At 37.1% G+C, this 23,144-nt stretch overlaps 1 protein-coding gene across 1 annotated transcript in view; it reads right to left on the reverse strand.

Annotated features, from left to right (window-relative positions):
* The window catches only part of LOC121389349, a 116,793-nt gene that overhangs the window by 51,640 nt on the left and 42,009 nt on the right, over positions 1–23,144 (reverse strand). The window contains exons 29-42 of the mRNA XM_041520944.1: positions 20,228–20,342; positions 19,502–19,677; positions 16,945–17,059; positions 15,049–15,281; positions 12,701–12,815; positions 11,598–11,788; positions 10,407–10,521; positions 9,041–9,267; positions 7,672–7,786; positions 6,487–6,662; positions 5,407–5,521; positions 4,218–4,465; positions 2,967–3,078; positions 1,695–1,849 (exon numbers count right to left, since the gene is read on the reverse strand). Coding sequence (XP_041376878.1) covers positions 1,695–1,849; positions 2,967–3,078; positions 4,218–4,465; positions 5,407–5,521; positions 6,487–6,662; positions 7,672–7,786; positions 9,041–9,267; positions 10,407–10,521; positions 11,598–11,788; positions 12,701–12,815; positions 15,049–15,281; positions 16,945–17,059; positions 19,502–19,677; positions 20,228–20,342 — 2,208 coding nt within the window. The remainder of the gene's footprint in view (positions 1–1,694; positions 1,850–2,966; positions 3,079–4,217; positions 4,466–5,406; positions 5,522–6,486; positions 6,663–7,671; positions 7,787–9,040; positions 9,268–10,406; positions 10,522–11,597; positions 11,789–12,700; positions 12,816–15,048; positions 15,282–16,944; positions 17,060–19,501; positions 19,678–20,227; positions 20,343–23,144) is intronic.

Consider the following 23,144-nt stretch of genomic DNA (forward strand, 5'->3'; position numbering starts at 1 on the left):
TTATATCTCACCGAATGAAGTTTGCAATCATATCTTATGAGTGGCGCTTGCGTGGAGAGTGTGATATGATTGCAAACTTCACAAGATGAGATTTAAATCATATTTGTGAGATATGATTGCAAACTTCACAAGATGAGATTTAAATCATATTTGTGAGATATGATTGCAAACTTCACAAGATGAGATTTAAATGATATTTGTGAGATATGATTGCAAACTTCACAAGATGAGATTTAAATGATATTTGTGAGATATGATTGCAAACTTCACAAGATGAGATTTAAATCACAGCAGTGTGATATGATTGCAAACTTCACAAGATGAGATTTAATGATCTTTGTGAGATATGATGAACTTCACAAGATGAGATTTAAATCATATTTGTGTGATATGATTGCAAACTTCACAAGATGAGATTTAAATCATATTTACCAAAAAATGAAATAGCCTCTATTTATTACATAGCAGTGGAAGAGATACCCACGTGATATTTATCGTCACTTCACGTGAAAATATGTCTTTTGAGAGGTCATGACCTTCGATCAACGGTGTCACACAGTACAACTTCACATTACCAACTTCCAGTACCTACCGGCCTTAAGTCCAAGGCTGGTTAGAAATCAATGTATGGATATGGGAGCATTTTAACATGTGAATCCAGTACCTACTGGCCTTAAGTCCAAGGCTGGTTAGGAATCAATGTATGGATATGGGAGCATTTTAACATGTGAATCCAGTACCTACCGGCCTTAAGTCCAAGGCTGGTTAAGAATCAATGTATGGATATGGGAGCATTTTAACATGTGAATCCAGTACCTACCGGCCTTAAGTCCAAGGCTGGTTAGGAATCAATGTATGGATATGGGAGCATTTTAACATGTGAATCCAGTACCTACCGGCCTTAAGTCCAAGGCTGGTTAGGAATCAATGTATGGATATGGGAGCATTTTAACATGTGAATCCAGTACCTACCGGCCTTAAGTCCAAGGCTGGTTAGAAATCAATGTATGGATATGGGAGCATTTTACCCATGTGAATCCAGTACCTACATGGGCCTTAAGTCCAAGGCTGGTTAGTAAATCAATGTATGGATAAGGGTGTTTTTAACATGTGATTAGTCCAGTACCTAGGGGCCTTAAGTCCAACACTGGTTAGGGTGTTCTCATGTATGGATAGTGGGAGCATTTTCAAATGTGAATCCAGTACCTACCGGTTCCTTAAGTCCAAGGCTGTTTAGGAATCAATGTATGGATATGGGAGCATTTTAACATGTGAATCCAGTACCTACCGGCCTTAAGTCCAAGGCTGGTTAGGAATCAATGTATGGATATGGGAGCATTTTAACATGTGAATCCAGTACCTACCGGCCTTAAGTCCAAGGCTGGTTAGGAATCAATGTATGGATATTGAACGATACCCTAGCACAAAAATATACATGGGCTATTAGGTGTCAAACCAAGGTAAGTAAATGCTGGTTAAAGGGTGTTCTCATTATGTGATTAGTCGCACCGACTTGTCGTATGCAATCAAATCGTACTGTAAGAACACCAAAGTCGTGTCGGCGTCGTCCCGATTAAAACATGTCCTATTTCTCATGACAAATTGCATGCAACAAGTCAGTGTGACAAATCGCATAATAGAGAATGTCGCTTTAGGCTGCACAAAGCAGACAAATGAATGAGAACGATCCCTACCTAGTGGCGAGGGTGTTGGGTTCTGGCCTGGAATTGGTGTGATGTTTGTTCCTGGTGTGGGAGTGTGAGAAGAGCAGTCAGGTTTGTAGCAGCACGGGTTTGAACTGTCGTACACCATCCTGCACGTTGCTGGCAGGTTCGGGTACTTGGGACATCTGTGATGAAAAAACAAGGCCATCAGTTTAAATTGGCTACAAATTCAGGATAGTAAACCAGTCGAATATCATTGCTAAAAATGACATATTCAAGACAGATATGGTGTGATTCCACTCTACATGTGTGTATGGATACATGTGTGTCCGACCTATAATATATAATCACAAATATTATTTAGAAGTTAGGACAAATAAAAGAAGATATAATATAATAGAGTCTTATTTTCAAACATATTTGGGTTAAATATCTATATCAATTTCACACATACAAATAAAGACAATGAAAAATTCAATGTGGTCTTCATGAAAGTAAAAATCAACTTCGACTGAATGCACTTTAAAAAAAAAAAGGTTGGTTACTTTTTGCCCTAAAATGGTTTAGATCCTCTTCAAAGATACAGGCAAAAAATTATTTAAAAGCTTTGGTGATAGAATGATTTTTTATTCTAATACAAAAGTGGGGTGGGTTTTTTGTGATAATAAATAATAATACACATAATAATAATAATAATAAAAAATCAAAACATCTTTATAGGTACATGTAGCTTAATTAGTTAAGTTCAACAATGTTTTGAGAACCTTTAAGTTAGTGTCTGATATTGTCCTAAAGGTACATGGAGGCACATCCGATAATGTTTCATTAACTAAACGTACTCATTTAGAATGTTAGGATTAACAGTGATATCTTCTGTCTGTAGTTTGTCAGCTAGCTCAATAAAATACATGTATTTGTTAAAAATATTGACAATTTCTGTAGCAGATGTTGCCTTTTTTTTGTTTTTGTTTAACAACACCACTAGAGCACATTGATTTATTGATCATCGGCTTTTGGATGTCAAACATTTGGTAATTTTGACAGTCTTAGAGAGAAAACCCCCTACCTTTTTCCATTAGTAGAAAGGGATCTTTTATATGCACCATCCCACAGACAGGATAGCACATACCACAGCCTTTGATATACTAGTTGTGGTGTACTGGCTGGAATGAGAAACAGCCCAATGGGCTCACCGACTAAGATCGATTCCAAACTGACTGCACATCAAGCGAGTGCTCTACCACTGGGCTACGTCCTGCCCTCTGCTGTTTTGTTGTTGTGATCTATGTGTATCTGACCTACCTCTCCGTGCACTTGTATTTCCCTTCTATTCCATCAATACAAACACACATGTAGTCGCACCCATCAGCCCAACGTTGTCCCTGGGAATACGCCACGCCCTTGTATACACACACTGCAAGGGAAGATCCCATGATAAAACAAATGTAACAAATAAAATTAACCCCGTAAATTATGTAATACAAATTATAATATGGCGAGGCAAGATTACAACTTTATTGTGGCAGCAGAAAGTATTTATCTCTCACATAAATTTTTTGTGCATACTGTAAAGTAAGAAAAAAATTCAGGCATATAAACTTGGGGTTGTTTGTGCCCAACCTTAAATTGAGACTTATCAGGCACAGCGGAAGCAAATAGATATTGGGGGAAGGGGGCACTGACTGAGATCGAGGACACAAAGCAAAGTTTCTAGGGGGTTCAGATGTATGTTCCCCGTAAAATGTTTAAAACTAGATGTTCTGAAATGCAATTTCCTGCATTCTACAAATAAAATTCATATCTGCCTTAAGATTTACCAGCGTTTGAAATAAGCACTTATCCATTTGTCCTGACAAGTGAAAATCTATTTGGACAAACAAAATGCACCTTGGTGCTTGTCCTGTGGACAAGTGAAAATGTTCAATGCAGTTTAATTTTGGGCAATCAAAAACATGATCCTGGTACTTGAATAAAACAAATCATTTATTTGAAAATGTTGGCGGACAAGTAGATTTCTAGATGTATTTGTCCGGTGGACTAGTAAAACATGCTGCTTATTTCTATCACTGTTTACTACCAATAATATTTTTTACTCAGAATTATTGGAAGGGTAGAGACCCTCCAGCACCCACAGCTCCGTTGTGCCTGCTTATATGTACACAATATTTTTCAGGTAAATGTATGCTTAAGGCAATGTCAGTTATTCACAAAATTAACATGTCATGAAACACGCACAAAGGTGAATATTTGCGAAAAGAAAACATTGCAATTATTATATTAATCTGGGCCGATATTTTTGAAGCTCTCTTAACACTATGAAATCCTAAAACCATCGCAAGTTATAACATCACTATGCCATGTGCTGTAATGACGTCATGTCCTACGATAGTTTCACGATTTCTAGCCTGGTTTTCAGTATGCAACATGGTAAGTTTGAAGATGCACTAAAAAAGGATGACATATACATGTATGGCTTTAGTTTACAGACACTATACTGAGCATATTTTTCAAGTTTATTAAAATCCTTTATAAAATAAAACAAACTGCACTTACCTGGCTTTGGTTTTGCTGTGGTACCTGGAGCAGGACTGAAGAATGGCGGGTATGTCTGTCCAGGTTTAGGAGTTGGGGCGATGTGTGGTGTGGGGGTGGGAGGCTTCCCGATTCCGGTGACACTTCCCGTAATTCCGATGGGTGTCTTGCCAGTCGGGCTGGAACACTGCGGGGCTTGACAACACACCGGGTCGGTCGGATCCGGTACCATCACACACGACGGATCCATGTTCGTGTATTTAGGACACCTGTCATAATATACAATTTCTTTTTTTAAATTATATGTAATGCAGTGTAGAAAAGACACAAGTAAATTAATGCACGATTAAAATGGGAAGTGTTTATAGTGGAAAACAAAGAGTACTGCTAAAGCAATACATGTCCCATGCCGGGTCCCAAAAAATTTCATACCCCCCCTAAATTCAAGGGCAATAACTCTGTCAAAAACGGGTAAACTGCCATTAAAAGTCAAACTTGATCTGTAACAGTATATGATGAAGATATACACAAAACTTCATTTCAGCTCAGTATCTCAAGGCATTGTGAAAAAAACACATCTGAATAACTATATGTGGGACAGATAAATGGACAGATGGACAGACAGACAGACAGACAGACGGAGATGAAACGTAAAATCCCCTCCGGTTGGACGGGTAGGGGACTATTAACATGAGGAATGAAAATACTACAGGTATTTAAATGGACTATCCTGAATTTGTAGCCATTTTAAAAAGTTTTGACAAATAAAATATTTTTACATTTAAGAGATTACAATTTAGTTAAATTTTCTTGCTACGGTTATGAATATCTCCATCACCAACATCTGACGCCATAAAACCATAAATAAAATGTTCTGAGTGCATTGTTAAATAAAACATTTCCTTCCTTCCATCATCAACACATTTGGACATCATAATGTTTTGTAGTGTCTTTATATTGATTTTTGTCTAAAACAATTTCGTACATCCAAATTTATTTCTTCAAACAGTTGAATGAAATTGAAAATAATTCAGCCAAATATAATTCCAAATGTATTTTAAAAATAATTTGCATGTACATTAAATTGCAATTTTTTTCACCATTCCAAAATGAGCTTCAATTACTGTTTCTTTTGTGTTTTTCACGTTTAATTAACGGTAACCATGGTAACCACTACACCTGTCTAACTGACCCGGCAGAATATACTAACCTATCTGAACAAGTGTAAAATCCTGTTTTCCCATCAGCACAAATACACTTCTTGTCACAACCGTCATACCACTGTTGGCCTTGAGTGTACGGCAAACCCATGTACACACACACCTCTGTAGAAAAACAGCTTTCACATTATTATGATATATTTTTAATGTTTTATTATCTCCAGGAAGATAAGGGTCAAGGTTGGGGGCCTTAAAACATTGCTTTACATTGATTATATGTAGGACATTATTTTTACATACATTTTGCATCATTATGTTAAGACACAAAATTATTCTAATGTATGCACATGAATACAGTTTATTTAATATGAAAAATAACGTCTATTTTTAACATTATTTACTTTAAACCATAAGACATATTCTAATTTAAGACATTTTGTTACCAAAAATACTGGATCTAGTTAAAATTTATGATGGTAAAATTACCAAAACACTACTTTTAATCTAAGATGGATGCTGGTGTCGTCAATTCTATATCAACCTAATACCAACAAAGTTTTCACAATGATGAATCAACTCTCTCACAATCCAAGATGGCTGCAGACATCATCTACTCCTTATCAACCTGATAACAACAAAGTTTTCACAATGATGAATCAACTCTCTCACAATCCAAGATGGCTGCAGACATCATCTACTCCTTATCAACCTGATAACAACAAAGTTTTCACAATGATGAATCAACTCTCTCACAATCCAAGATGGCTGCTGACATCATCTACTCCTTATCAACCTGATAACAACAAAGTTTTCACAATGATGAATCAACTCTCTCACAATCCAAGATGGCTGCTGACATCATCTACTCCTTATCAACCTGATAACAACAAAGTTTTCACAATGATGAATCAACTCTCTCACAATCCAAGATGGCTGCAGACATCATCTACTCCTTATCAACCTGATAACAACAAAGGGTTGTTTCATCTACAAACACTGGACTTGATGATGGATCTACTCTATTAAAATTCAAGATGGCTGCAGACATCATCTACATTGTACTCTTTATCAACCTGATAACAACAAAGGTTTGTTTCATCTACAAACACAGGACACAATGACGGATCTACCTCGAGGTTGTGGTACTGGAGTCTGAGGTGGAGCAAGGGTGGTAAACCCAGGTTTCGGGGTATGTTGTGGGTTTGGTGTCGGGCTCAATGTGGCACAAGATGGCTTCTTGCAGCAGACGTCGTACGGGTCCTGAATCAACGTACAGAAAGATGGGATGCTGATGATCTTGCTACACCTGAAATACACAATACTGACCATGTAGAACTAATAAATACACAATACTGACCATGTAGAACTAATAAATACACAATACTGACCATGTAGAACTAATAAATACACAATACTGACCATGTAGAACTAATAAATACACAATACCGACCATGTAGTGACCATGTAGAACTAATAAATACACAATACCGACCATGTAGAACTAATAAATACACAATACCGACCATGCAGAACTAATAAATACACAATACCGACCATGTAGAACTAATAAATACACAATACCGACCATGCAGAACTAATAAATACACAATACCGACCATGTAGAACTAATAAATACACAATACCGACCATGTAAAACTAATATATACACAATTCTTATCTAGAACTAATAAATACACAATTCTGACCATTGAGAACTAATAAATACACAATACTGACCATGTAAAACTAATACATTGTATGTAGAACTAATAATACATTGTATATACACAATTCTGATCATGTAGAACTAATAAATACACAATACTGACCATGTAGAACTAATAAATACACAATACTGATCATGTAGAACTAATAAATACACAATTCTGATCATGTAGAACTAATAAATACACAATACTGACCATGTAGAACTAATAAATACACAATTCTGATCTAGAACTAATAAATACACAATTCTGACCATTGAGAACTAATAAATACACAATACTGATCATGTAGAACTAATAAATACACAATACTGATCATGTTGAATTAATAAATACACAATACTGACCATGTAGAACTAATAAATACACAATACTGATCATGTAGAATTAATAAATACACAATACTGACCATGTAGAACTAATAAATACACAATACTGACCATGTAGAACTAATAAATATACAATACTGATCATGTAGAAATAATGCTATAAAACAAATTTTATCTGTATCTATTAAAATCATAATTCATTCATGTAATGACAGACAATTCATTACCCCTCCCCCCACCCCCAGTATTTCCAACTTACTTTTCAGTACATGTGTACTGTCCAGTGCTGTCATCAATACAAACACAGTTGTAGTCGCAACCATCCTGCCATTTGTCGCCTTGTTTGTATTGTTTTCCCTTATACACACAGAATCCTAAATAAAAACGAAACACAAAACGGTCAAATGTCATCAATACCAAGTCATAGTCACAACCATCAATCCTTCCATTTGCCACGTCATCCTAGTTTCCACATATTCACAAAAACCTGTCTAAACTATCAGAAAAAACAAATGACACCAACACTAAGTGGTAATGATGCCAATCAAGACATATTTAATTTTTTGGTTGTGGTACATGTAGTATATAAATCAATGCCAGATCCAAGTGAGCAGGTCAGAGTGTTTAACATGCACATTCAGAACAAGCTATTGTAGCACAGAACAAGCTGTTGTAGCACAGAACAAGCTGTTGTAGCACAGAACCATGGATTTACATACTACTGCATGGTGTACCATTTTTTCTTATACTCACGAAAACCTAGATATAATATATTGTAAGAAATACACTATTTTATAAGCGATATTTTTTATCAACATTTATTTTTTATTTTAGAAATGTACATGTACATATATCCTGGCATTTATTCCTCTTATCAACATACTATTTGGTTTGGATGCTTGGGAAAATCTTGTAATTGAAAGGCCTTTTAGGGAAAATTTATCTGCCTGTATCACTTTTACAAATACAGGAGCAGGATGTAGTCTAGTGGTAAAGCACTCGCTTGATGCGCAGTCGGTTGGGGATCGATCCCAGTCAGTGGGCCCATTTAGCTATTTCTCACTCCAGCCAGTGCACTACGACTGCTATATCAAAGGCCATGTTATGTGCTATCCTGTCTGTGGGATGGTGCATATAAAGGATCCCTTGCTACTAATGGAAAAATGTAGCGGGTTTCCTCTCTTAAGACTATATGTAAAACTTAACCAATGTTTGACATCCAATAGCCGATGATTACTAAATCAGTGTGCTCTAGTGGTGTTGTTAAACAAAACAAAGTTTTTATTCCTCAAGATAATCCATGGTTTGGATGCTTGTACAAATCTCATCACTGTCAAAGACAATTTATGGAAAAAATAATCCATGGTTTGGATGCTTGTACAAATCTCATCACTGTCAAAGACAATTTATGGAAAAGATAACCATGGCTTGGATGCTTGTACAAATCTCATCACTGTCAAAGACAATTTATGGAAAAGATAATCCATGGTTTGGATGCTTGTACAAATCTCATCACTGTCAAAGACAATTTATGGAAAACATACAAATGTACATGTATCTGCCTGTATCATTTTAAAAAATATATTGTTTAAATTAACAAAGTTTATAATAAAAAAACTAGCCCAAACCTTGATTGGTGAGAGGGTTTATGTTGGGTCTGCTACCTCCGATGGTTCCAGGTGGTACAATGGTAGGCTGAGGCACGGGGTAAGGGTTTGGTCTGGGCGACTGTCCTGGGCCGGGGGTCGGGAACATGTTGGGTGACGGTGTGAGTGAACAGAGTGGAATCCGGCAGCAGGCATCGCTAGGATCAACAACCATCCTGCAGCCTGGCTGCTGCTTGTGTGTCGCACATCTGTAATTGAAACAAGACAGTTGTACAATACAGCCTGTAGTGATCAAATGTATAATTTAAAATTGTGTGTTTATGTGTGTGTGTGTGTGGTGTGTGTGTGTGTGTGCATGAGAGAGAGAATGAGAGAGAGGGGGAGGGAGAGAGAGGGAGGGAAGGACAAAGAGAAAAAAAGGGAGGGAGAAGAAGAGTGAGGGAAGGGGGACAGATGTAGAATAGAGAGAGAAACAACAATATAGTCTGATGTGGTGATACAAATGTTTGATTTAAAATATAGAGAGAGAGAGAGAGAGAGAGAGAGAGAGAGAGAGAGAGAGAGAGAGAGAGAGAGAGAGAGAGAGAGAGAGAGAGAGAGAGGAGGGAGGGAGGGAGGGAGGGAGGGAGGGAGGAGAGAGACAGAGACATGGGATGGAGGGAGACAAAAAGACATAGAATAAACTACACCCACTGGCACTTTTGTCACATTCAAAAATCTAAGGCTGATTTTAATATTCCTTAGGGGCTGGTTAATTAATACAGGTTTAACTGTGCTGTCTCTTAAATTTATCAAAGCAAATAGTAATTTCATGATCACAATTATATTCTGTGTGTTTTATTTGTCAACTTAAACAATGTTCATACAGCTTCTATGGTCATGAAGGAAACCATGTTAAAATTCTTCAAAACACCTTAAATTATCCATGGATAAATGGCATAATCACTTCTCAGAATACCTAAATTTAATGCTCAGGGCCCAATTTCACAAAACATTGCAAGCCAAGTTTTGCAAGTAATTCTTATTACTATAATTATAGTACAGTGAAACCCCTCTGAACCGGACACCCTTGGGACCAAGACAAATTTTTTAAAAGGGATTCTGTGAAACGTCCGGTTTACGGAGGGTCCAGTCTTGAGAAGTTTCATTGAACAACATGTGTATAGTTAGAAATACACATATTTCATTTTCTTTTGTCCTTAAAATGCTCCACCTTCCATACTGATGTAATTTTCAGCATGAAATAGATGCCAAACATTGAAACGTATGACCGCTATAACTGCTAGTCGTAGACATAATAAAACTTACAATGTTTTGTGAAACTGGCCTCTGGCCTATATGATGGACATAACATGCCACCAATATGATAAATTAATCAAGTACAGACCTGTCAAAGCAGGTGTAGTAATTATTGGACGCGTCATCACATCGACATTTCTGTGAGCAGCCCACATTCCACTCTTGACCCTGTCTGAACGGGATGCCCTGGTACACACAGTAGTCTTGAAAACACACAAATAGAAACATGCACAGAATATCTCACACAAATACTCCACATTTTGGGCTGGGTTCTAAATAAGATAATTAACAAACTAGTCATTATACCTTCAGCAAGTCTTCAAGAATCTGCCTTCTACATTACATTCTGTTATGATTTACTTTAATGTGTCTATCTAGTTTGTCGATGTTGATACTTGGTAGTGGGGTGTTCCAATTCCAGGCTGATTTTATGTACTGTTTTTGGTGGCGAGGTGTTCTGGGGAAGGGTGTGTGCTGATTTTGATAATATACATTCTTGGAGGGGATCTGGTGCTTTATGTTGATAATTTTTATAATTGGTATTGGGGTGTTCTTGAGTGTTGGTGTTTTGTTTGGATGTCAAGCATTTACAATGTGTGTATGGTTGAAGGGTGTTATGGAGTTTTGAGGTTTTGTTTGGATGTCAAATGTTTACAATGTGTGTGTCTAGTTTTGGATGTTAGTACTTACATTGTTGATGGAATGTATTGGAATGCTAATGTTTGATTTGTGTGTGTCAGTGTTTACAATGTACGTACATGGTGGAGGGGTGTTGTGGGGTGCAGGTGTTTGATTTGTGTGTCAGTTTACAATGTACGTACTTGGTGGAGGGGTGTTGTGGGGTGCAGGTGTTTGCTTTGGGTGTGTCACTGTTTACAATGTACATACTTGGTGGAGGGGTGTTGTGGGGTACAGGTGTTTGGTTTGTGTATCAGTGTTTACAATGTATGTACTTGGTGGAAAAGTGTTGTGGGGTGCAGGTGTTTGGTTTGGGTATGTTAGTGTTTACAATGTATGTACTTAGTGGAGGGGTGTTGTGGGGTACAGGTGTTTGGTTTGTGTATCAGTGTTTACAATGTACGTACTTGGTGGAGAGGCGTTGTAGGGTGCAGTGGTTTGTGTGTCAGTGTTTATGATGTATGTACTTGGTGGAGGGGTATTGTAGGGTACAGGTGTTTGGTTTGTGTGTGTCAGTGTTTACAATGTACGTACTTGGTGAAGGGGTGTTGTGGGGTGCAGGTGTTTGGTTTGTGTGTGTCAGTGTTTACAATGTACGTACTTGGTGAAGGGGTGTTGTGGGGTGCAGGTGTTTGGTTAGGGTGTGGATTGGGTGTCAGGGTAGATCCGGGTGATGGTGTCTGGAATGGGTTTGGTGTTGGTTTATTCACACAAGACATCTTGTAGCAGCAGTAGTCGGAACTGTCGCGGATTAGTGTGCATGTCGGTGGAACAAATGGATATTTTGGACACCTGAAATAAAAATAAAAAATTATTAAAAACTGAACATTTAATTTTTTTATTATTTTTTTTATTGAAGTCTATCTGATTAAACATTTTATTATTGTATAAAAACTGAACATTTTGAAATTTTATTAAAGACAATCTGATTAAATATAATTATAGTATATATTTTGCTACAGTTTATACAATTTCATATACATGTAATCACTAAAAAAAGCCTATGGTCTATATTATTGAAAATGGTTTATTTTGCTAAAAACAGGCCCCCCACCCACCCGTCCCCCCAACTCACACAAAAGCCTAAAGAAGAAATAAAAAATAACACCAACACCAACATATTTTTATGTTCTATATTCCACAGGACATTTTTTTTTCAATTTGTTGCAGGTAAAAAAAGCATCACTGAAACACTTACCAAGCAGGACTCGAACTTAATGAAGGCAATTGCCGTCATTAAGATATAAATTGCATCACTGCAGCACTTTTATGCCACTGGATAAAAATTACTACAGTCAGTAAAACTCCTCAACGACAGCAAAATTATCTGCCAGAATTTAACATTTGTACATTTAAAATAACCTTTCAGTAATATTTATTTGCTGCAAAAGTTACCTTTTGAAAAACATGCCACAGACAGGCTCAAAATTGCCATTGCTGAGCCGTTTCACCCACATCAATTTTTTGTTTAATGCTGTGGGTGATAAATTCTTAGGTTCAAGCCCTGCACTGAGATAAAACATCAAAATATTTTTGGTTAAAGTCTATGCCACCAAGGTTTAAAAAACAAAATCCAGTATTTCACTAAAGTCTTGTTGCCAGTCTCAATTCCATCAAGAGAATAATGGCTGAAATTTTAAGAAAAACATACTGCAAAAATCTATTGTCAAAAAATAAATTAATAAAAAAACAAAAGGAAAATACCTTTCTTCACATCTGTACGAGCCAGTTACTTCGTTTTCACAGACACAGTTGTAATTGCAGCCATCTTGCCATCTCTGTCCCTGATGGTATTCATTCCCGTTGTAAATACAGGCTTCTGTGGGAAGATCAAGTAAAACAGATATACAGTCAAAATGATGATTCGCAAATTGTCTGTTATCAACCATAAGTTTGGCTTAAATGTGATGATCGCAGGTTATTCAAAATGAGATGATGCAAACTTTGCAAGTAGTTACAAACAATTATTCTGGGACTGATAGAAACTCTAGAAAATATTGACTGAACCGCAATACACATCTGACAATGAACAGATCAAATATTGACTGAGCCGCAATACACATCTGACAATGAACAGATTAAATATTGACTGAACCGCAATACACATCTGACAATGAACAGATCAAATATTGACTGAACCGCAATACACATCTGACAATGAACAGATCAAATATTGACTGAACTGCAATACACATCTGACAATGAACAGATTAAATATTTACTGAACCGCAATACACATCTGACAATGAACAGATCAAATATTTACTGAACCGCAATACACATCTGACAATGAACAGATCAAATAATATTTACAATGAACAGAACTGCAATACACATCTGACAATGAACAGATCAAATATTTACTGAACCGCAATACACATCTGACAATGAACAGATCAAATATTGACTGAACTGCAATACACATCTGACAATGAACAGATCAAATATTGACTGAACCGCAATACACATCTGACAATGAACAGATCAAATATTGACTGAACCGCAATACACATCCGACAATGAACAGATCAAATATTGACTGAACCGCAATACACATCTGACAATGAACAGATCAAATATTGACTGAACCGCAATACACATCTGACAATGAACAGATCAAATATTGACTGAACTGCAATACACATCTGACAATGAACAGATCAAATATTGACTGAACCGCAATACACATCTGACAATGAACAGATTAAATATTGACTGCAATACACATCTGACAATGAACAGACAATGCAATACACAGATGAACAAATATTGACTGAACCGCAATACACATCTGACAATGAACAGATCAAATATTGACTGAACCGCAATACACATCTGACAATGAACAGATCAAATATTGACTGAACCGCAATACACATCTGACAATGAACAGATTAAATATTGACTGAACCGCAATACACATCTGACAATGAACAGATTAAATATTGACTGAACGGCAATACACATCTGACAATGAACAGATCAAATATTGACTGAACGGCAATACACATCTGACAATGAACAGATCAAATATTGACTGAACGGCAATACACATCTGACAATGAACGGCAATGACAATGAACTGAGCTGCAATACACATCTGACAATGAACAGATCAAATATTGACTGAGCTGCAATACACATCTGACAATGAACAGATTAAATATTGACTGAGCTGCAATACACATCTGACAATGAACAGATTAAATATTGACTGAACTGCAATACACATCTGACAATGAACAGATTAAGGCCATGATCACAGACTATAACACTTGTTTGCTTCTGTCCTCACTTCCATATATATTGTCCCTCAAATCGGAATAATTAAATTTGTGTTACATTCATTTCATTTTAACATAATCCCAACTGTAGGAATGCGAGTTTATTCATTTCTCTATGAATGAAATATTAACATTGTCAGGGAACATCATACCCGATGACATCACTTTATATTAGTATTTTGTCTTACTGAGCGTTATTGTTAAGAACCAATAAAATAATGTTTTAAACAATATTAACTTTATGTGTTATTATTAGAAACATTTTCAAATTTAATTATAAGGATTGTCTGTTATTTTTTTTTACGTTCATCAGAGTATGAAGAAAAACAATACTAATCTGCAAACTTGTGTGTGAATAGTTTCACTGATTCACACAGTCTGCGGATGATTTTTTGTTCATATCCTGATGAATGTAAAAGAAATAAAAGACAATCCTCAACTGTATTGAAATCAGTTGGTGTTTACAGACCGATCTGCCACCACTTCCAAACATTTATGTTCCGTCCACAATGCAATCAAATTGGGTGGAAGAAGAATAACTTATGTGGAAGCGAGTGTAGATGAAAAAACCCCACAGATAAATCCAATCGCAGCCTAAAGCTTCCATTACATGTAGGTGGCAGGGGCCTAATTCACAAAGGTCTCTTAGGCTCTGCTAGACAACAAAGTATCCTCTTTGTAAGTCTTTTAGCACTGCACTACGAGATCGCAAAGTTGCGAGAGTTTAGTGAATTAGGCCTCTGGTCAGCTGAATGGTGACACACTTACTTCTTGGAGTCGGAGTCTGTCCATTAGACCCTGGCGTAGGAGTTGGAGCCTTGCCGGTAATCACTCCTGGAACATTGGTCACTATGGTCGGAATGGGATTCTGCCCTGGCCGTGGGGTGGGGAAGCCGTTGGGCCCAGGTGTGGGGAGACACTGTGGTACCTGACAGCACTGTGGATCCTTCGGGTCGGCCACCATTGAGCACTGTGAAGGGACGTTGGGATACTTGGCGCATCTGAGGATAACAAAGACAGAAAATTAACTGCTAAATGTGTATTCAACCAAATCAGAAAGTGAACTGCTCAATGCAAATTCAACAAAGACAAAACATTAACTGCATGCAGAAAACTTAGCATGATTCCGTGCTTCCACAATTCCCGATTACAGGTCGGAAGTATCAGATAATGACACAGAACCCCTAAATATCTATATTAAATCATGTTTATGATATTGTGGAATCCAACAACCCAATCCAAATTCAATGGCTAACTGCTGTAGTCCATCCCATTGTTGTCGTTTCTCTAACTGTTGGGATATATTCGCATATTTCGAGAACATTTTGTTCAGTATTTCATCATAATTAGCTGTGCAAGTTTCAGAGATTGCTACACAATTCTAAAATGTTAAACAGTACATGTAGTTGTTTCAATAGATTAGCCACCTTAATGAATCCATTAAACTGATTGGGTTTTTTTCTAATTCCAACCAGTGCACCATAATTGGTCAAAGGCCATGGCATGTGCTTTCCTGACTGTTGGAAAGTGCATATAAAAGATCCCTTTCTGCATTAGGAAAAATGTAGCGACTTTTCCTCTGATGACTACATGTCAGAATTACCCAAATTTGACATCCAATAGCCAATGATTAATTAATTGATGTGCTCCAGTGGTGTCGTTAAACAAAACAAACTTCTTCAATAGATTAGCACCGAGTCACAATAACCACAATATTTGACACCTGTAAGCCACTAATCACACATTGTGCGGAGGCATCATTAAATAAGGTTCCATTTCTTTTAATTCCCAAACAACATTCAACAAAATTTAGGTACGTGTCATCAACTGATGTCACAAATCTACATGTACAATGAACAGCTGACACTGTCTTGGATTTCGACTGGTAGTCGCCACAGTCTTACCTGTCATTACACCGGAAGTAGCCAGTCTTACCTGTCATTACACCGGTAGTAGCCAGTCTTACCTATCATTACATCGGTAGTAGCCAGTTTTACCTGTCATTACACCAGTAGTAGCCAGTCTTACCTGTCGTTACACCGGTAGTAGCCAGTCTTACCTGTCATTACATCGGTAGTAGCCAGTCTTACCTGTCGTTACACCGGTAGTAGCCAGTCTTACCTGTCGTTACACCGGTAGTAGCCAGTTTTACCTGTCGTTACACCGGTAGTAGCCAGTCTTACCTATCGTTACATTGGTAGTAGCCAGTCTTACCTGTCATTACATCGGTAGTAGCCAGTCTTACCTGTCGTTACACCGGTAGTAGCCAGTCTTACCTGTCATTACACCGGTAGTAGCCAGTCTTACCTGTCGTTACATCGGTAGTAGCCAGTCTTACCTGTCATTACACCGGTAGTAGCCAGTCTTACCTGTCGTTACACCGGTAGTAGCCAGTCTTACCTGTCGTTACATTGGTAGTAGCCAGTCTTACCGGTAGTAGCCAGTACCTGTCATTACACCGGTAGTAGCCAGTTTTACCTGTCGTTACACCGGTAGTAGCCAGTCTTACCTGTCGTTACATTGGTAGTAGCCAGTCTTACCTGTCATTACACCGGTAGTAGCCAGTTTTACCTGTCGTTACACCGGTAGTAGCCAGTCTTACCTGTCATTACACCGGTAGTAGCCAGTCTTACCTGTCGTTACACCGGTAGTAGCCAGTCTTACCTGTCATTACACCGGTAGTAGCCAGTCTTTCCATCCTCACAAACGCAGGTCTTCTCACATCCATCAAACCACTGCTGACCCTGAACATATCGGGCATTCTTGTACTCACAGTAATCTGAAGGGAAAATATACATCAGCTTAAAGGTTTATACACATCAAACAAGGGGACAATTAATATTATACATGTACATAGGGGATATTTCAAGATTTTTGTCAAATATGATTTATATCTCATCGAGTGAAATTTGCAATCATATTTCACGAGTCGCACTTGCACGACGAGTGTCACATGATTGCAAACTTCACGAGATGAGATTATAAATCATATTTAACCAAAAATATGATATTTTCTATTTATTATATAACTTTTGGCAATTTACCTTTATTTTTAAAATGCCAGCAGCAAAATAGTTCTAGCTTTCTTACAGTACAGATAACACTTTCTATAGTGATGATAACACATATTATAGTGAAATAGTGAAATTTTCACACTAAAATGTGTTATCGTCACTGAGTGACTGATAACACTTTTACTGATATTTTAAGATATTTCACTAAATGTTATATAATAAAGGAGTTTACATTTAAAGGTAAATTTATATGAACCCATATCCTGGACAGATAGTCCAGATGGCTGAGGTGTGTGCCTAGGACAGCATGCTTGAACGTAAGCATCAACATAAAGTGAAGACTAAAGGGGTTGCGGTGTATCGTCAGGAAACCAGATGTTATGGGTTGGGTTTTAGTCTGTTATAAGGGTGGGACGTAGCCCACTGGTAAAGAGCACACCTGATGCACGGTCAGTCTGGGATCAATCCCCATCGTTGGGCTCATTGGGTTGTTTCTTGTTCCAACCAGTAGGGATGGGACGGTTCGGTTTTTTCATTTTTGGTTTGATTTGTAGTTTTTGGTCCACGGTTCGATTTATTTGCGATACTTTTCACAAGTAGTACAAGTACGCCAATTATCATATATACAGTTTTATAAACTATTTTAAGAGCAAGACATTTTATTTTTAATGGTAATTTGTAAAATAATTGTAAATATAAAATTATATCTTGACTAGAAAAACAATTTGTATTTTTACCATGCCATGTTAGCATGTTGGGTCTGGGATACTTGGGCAATGTGTCCCCCAGGATTTGAGTTCAGAGGGTTGGTAAAATAATTTGGGGGAGAGAATGCTAGGGACAGTCTCTCGTGTATTAAAATTAAAATTCAATTGTCTTTAAATGCATTCTGGAGTACATAATACTATAATAATATAATAAAAAGATAACAAGCACAAGTACATGCACATAATATATAATAGTGAATTATTTAACTAGTTATTATTTTTATTTTATTTTTTGGTCATACTGAAAGTGAAAACAAAACAATCTGCAAAGATTTAATACTTTAAAAAAAGAAGAAAAAAGTGCACAGTAGTTTGTGTACATTGTAGTTTTGGATCTGCGGATAATTTCATCCCGATAAAAACTTACGGAAATTAGTGATGTTGAATTGTTTTAAATTAATACGATGGAAATTGGGTGCCATTTTATAACACGTCTTTACTTTTTAAAATTTTGACAAATGGGAAGTTTATTTTCTCGTCAGATTAATCACTGAGGTCAGTCCCTATTTTGGGAGGTTACAATTTTTATGGTCCCAGCAAGAAATTAGCAAGAATCGAATGGTGTGATTGGCTGAAATACTTTACGGATTATTGGGATTACCAGCAAGGTGTGAAAACGTTGATACATGTACCATTTAAAAAAAAATTGAAATGAACCATGGTCTGCAGTTTTCGGTAACATCGAATAATTGTGCCATCCCTACCAGCCAGTATACCATGACTGGTATATCAGAGGCTGTGGTATGTGTGTTCCTGTCTCTGGGAAAGTGCATACAAAAGATCCCTTGCTGCATTAGAAAAAACATAGCAGGTTTCCTCTGATGACTACAAGTCAGAATTACCATGAATTATATGGTGCATATAAAAGATCGCTTGCTACTAATGGAAAAATGTAGTGGTTTTCGTCTCTAAGACTATACATTGTACAATGAATGTCAAAATTACGAAATGTTTGACATCCAATAGCCGATGATAAATAAATCAATGTGCTCTAGTTGTGTTGTTAAACAAAACAAACTTTAACTTCAGTCTATTATAATAGTTTTCTGTGGATTGGGTATTATGAAATTTATAACAGACACACTATCTGTAACTTACTTCCAGGCTGTGGTACTGGAGTGTTATGCTGGCTGACCGGGTGTTGTGGGTTGGGTGTTGGACTGACTGGGTACTGAAGTGTTATGCTGGCTGACCGGGTGTTGTGGGTTGGGTGTCGGACTGACTGGGTACTGGAGTGTTGTGCTGGCTGACCGGGTGTTGTGGGTTGGATGTTGGACTGACTGGGTACTGGAGTGTTATGCTGGCTGACCGGGTGTTGTGGGTTGGGTGTTGGACTGACTGGGTACTGGAGTGTTGTGTTGGCTGACTTGGTGTTGTAGGTTGGGTGTTGGACTGACTGGGTACTGTAACACTATAACAGTCACACTATCTGTAACTTACTTCTAGGCTGTGGTACTGGAGTGTTGTGCTGGCCGGGTGTAGGGCTGACTTGGTGTTGTGGGTTGGGTGTTGGACTGACAACAGGAGGCAGGTTACACTGAGGTTTCTTGCAGCACTGATCAGCCGGGTCAACTCCCATGGTACAGTAGGATGGCACATTGGGATATTGTGAACACCTGGATAAAAAATGTCAAATAGATTTTCTTGGACACATGTTGGTGAGAACACCATTTGTTATTTTTCATAACACATGCTAATAACACATATATGTGTGATAACAATTTAGAGACATACGACTGGTTGTTCCAAGGTAGCCAATGCCATACCACCCTATGAAACAATTGAAATCAATCACCCTGTGATGTACAAGTTAACCTGTGTCTGATACGCATATGTAGGTTAACTACAAGCGCAAGGGCCGTAAATAGGTTTTAGTTGAAAAAGGCACTTCAAATTATTTTAAAACTGTTTTTGAGGATATGTAAAACATTTTTTACTACATTTGTGTCCATCAGATACCATTTATCTTACAGTTGTAAGATAAATGGTATCAGGCCACTCATGTAGTATTCTCTCTCTATATATATATATACCAGTATGTGAATTAGTGAAATACCTGTACCTACCGTAATTATTTTTGACGTTACTAAAAACACCCCCATTTTGGGCCTCTTATCTTTTAATGGGAAGCAATAACTTGTGCCGATCTTGATCTGCCGTGCTTACCTTTCATGACAGACATATCTTCCTGTGTGCTCATCAATACATTCACACCTGTAGCGACATCCATCATCCCACTTCTGACCCTGGTGGTAAACGACTCCATGGTACAGACACGTTTCTGTGCAAAAATAAGCAAAATGTGAAATAAAACATAAAGAAAAAACACAATGTAGCCTGACAGCAAAGACACTTAATTGGGACAGCTTGCCTTGCTTTTGGATATGTACAAATAATGTTTAATGCTGGCTTTCCATATGTACAATTTTCACGTTCATCATTCTTAACACGCAAAACAAAAATGCTCGTCTTCTAAACTTTCTGTATCCTTCCCATATAGGCCTATCCTAAGTGTCCATCACATGTCATCCAACAGTTTTAATCGCAACCTGATGGGCTGGTGTTTCTTTATTCCTTGTGTTTTTCCCATTTTTTGTAATACAGTGCATAAGAGCATGGATTAAAATAACCTATCAGTCCGTGAAATCGTATATATATGGAAAGTGTTTTCACATACAACAAATGTTGCATGTCAGACGGACAAATGGCAGATGACGTATGATGGATGAAAAGTCAGCCTTAACAGAGTAACAAGAACCAAGGTAATGGTTGTAAAATGGAAGAAACCTTTTGCTTTCTTTTCAAGAAAAGTTAATGTTAAAAGTTTTTTTAGTTTAACAACACCACTAGAGCACTTTGATTCATTAATCATTGGCTATTGGATGTCAAACATTTAGTAAATTCTGACTCAAAAGTATTCAACGAAAAGCTACATTTTTCCATTAGCGGCAAAGGATCTTTCATATGCACTTCCACACAGACAGGACAGCACATACTATTCCTTTGATATACATGTAACAGTTGTAAGGTACTGGTTTTCTTTTTATGAATACTAAAACCAGACATCTTACCAAGTGCATATCCCCTTTAAACTGACCGGCTAGTTTGAACATCCTGAAAACTTACCAAATGTCAGTAATCGTTCATTGTGTATTGGGTTCTCATTTTAGGTCATGTGACTACCTCTATCTACTTTTCTCAACAGAAGAGCTTTCAGAGTGAATTGGGATTAAAAACAGAAGAAAAAACAAAAACAAACCCTACTAGGTATAATTATATATCTTTATACACAGAGAAAACTTATTACAGAAATGCTAACATGTAATTTAAATATTTTATGGACTAAAGACCATTCCAAGTATGTTTATTTTCATGGTTTTTCTTTTTTAAATCAATTAGTAAAATTAATAATGTTAAAAAGGATTTTTAGTTGTCCTTTTTACACAACTATTACTAATTAAAAACTATCACTGGGCTTGGTGTGCCAAATATTGTGTACAGTGCGACCTTTCCAAACCGGACCCTCACTAAACCAGAATTCCCTCAAGACTGGATGCCTTTTAAAATAACAGAATAAAAGAAGAAGTTTGTTTTGTTTAATGACACCACTAGAGCACATTGATTCATTAATCATCGGCTATTGGATGTCAAACATATGGTCATTTTGATACAGTCATAGAGATTTGATACAGTCATAGAGATAAAACCCACTACATTTTTCCATTGGTACACTGGCTGGAATGAGAAATAGAACAGAATAGAATAGAATAGAAGTTCTTTAAAACCGAAACCCCTAAGTAACGAGACTTTTTCATATGGTCCTGTGGGTGTTTGGTTTAGAGAAATTCACTGTATTATTTTTTTTTTTTAAAGGAGTTAAGTTAAAAGTTTGCTTTGTTTAACGACACCACTAGAGCACATTGATTTATTACGCATCTATTGGATGTCAAACATTTGGTAATTTTGACATATAGTCTTAGAAAGAAAACCCACTACATTTTTCCCATTAGTAGCAAGGGATCTTTTATATGCACCATCCCACAGACAGAATAGCACATACCATGGCCTTTGATATACCAGTCGTGGTGCACTGGCTGGAACAAGAAATAGCCCAATGTCCCCACTGACAGGGATCAATCCTCGACAGATTGCACATCAGGAAAGCGTCTTACCACTGAGTAGACACCTGAAGTCTTTCTCATTTTATTATCCATATGGTTCAACATAACCGAGTTAATAACAATCATACCAAGCACACGTGTAATAACAAGTGTTATTATCCACATGGTTCAACATAACCGAGTTAATAACAATCATACCAAGCACACGTGTAATAACAAGTGTTATTATCCACATGGTTCAACATAACCGAGTTAATAACAATCATACCAAGCACACGTGTAATAACAAGTGTTATTATCCACATGGTTCAACATAACCGAGTTAATAACAATCATACCAAGCACACGTGTAATAACAAGTGTTATTATCCACATGGTTCAACATAACCGAGTTAATAACAATCATACCAAGCACACGTGTAATAACAAGTGTTATTATCCACATGGTTCAACATCACCGAGTTAATAATAATCATACGAAGCACACGTGTAATAACAAGTGTTATTATCCATATGGTTCAACGTAACTGAGTTAATAATAATCATACAAAGCACACGTGTAATAACAAGTGTTATTATCCATATGGTTCAACATAACCGAGTTAATAACAATCATACGAAGCACACGTGTAATAACAAGTGCAATGACGTAATTTTGGGAACCGATGTCATAATATGACGTTGCTTCTCCAGTCCTAGCTCAGACAATGCATTTGAAATGAGACGTCATTTCGTCATCTCATTCTAGTTGTAGCTGAAACATTTTGAGTTGGGTCTTGTTATTCATAAAGAAAACAACAATAATAATATGGATAATAAAGAAATTATTACACTCGCATGTGAGTCTTACTGATTTTACAAAACTCGTGTCAGGATTCATGTATTACCCTCGCTCTCCTTTGGGTAATACAAAAATCCTGACATTCGTTTCATAAAATCAGTATGACACACAAGCTCATATA

This window comes from Gigantopelta aegis, chromosome 14 (assembly GCF_016097555.1).
Source record: "Gigantopelta aegis isolate Gae_Host chromosome 14, Gae_host_genome, whole genome shotgun sequence".
NCBI lineage: Eukaryota > Metazoa > Mollusca > Gastropoda > Neomphalida > Peltospiridae > Gigantopelta > Gigantopelta aegis.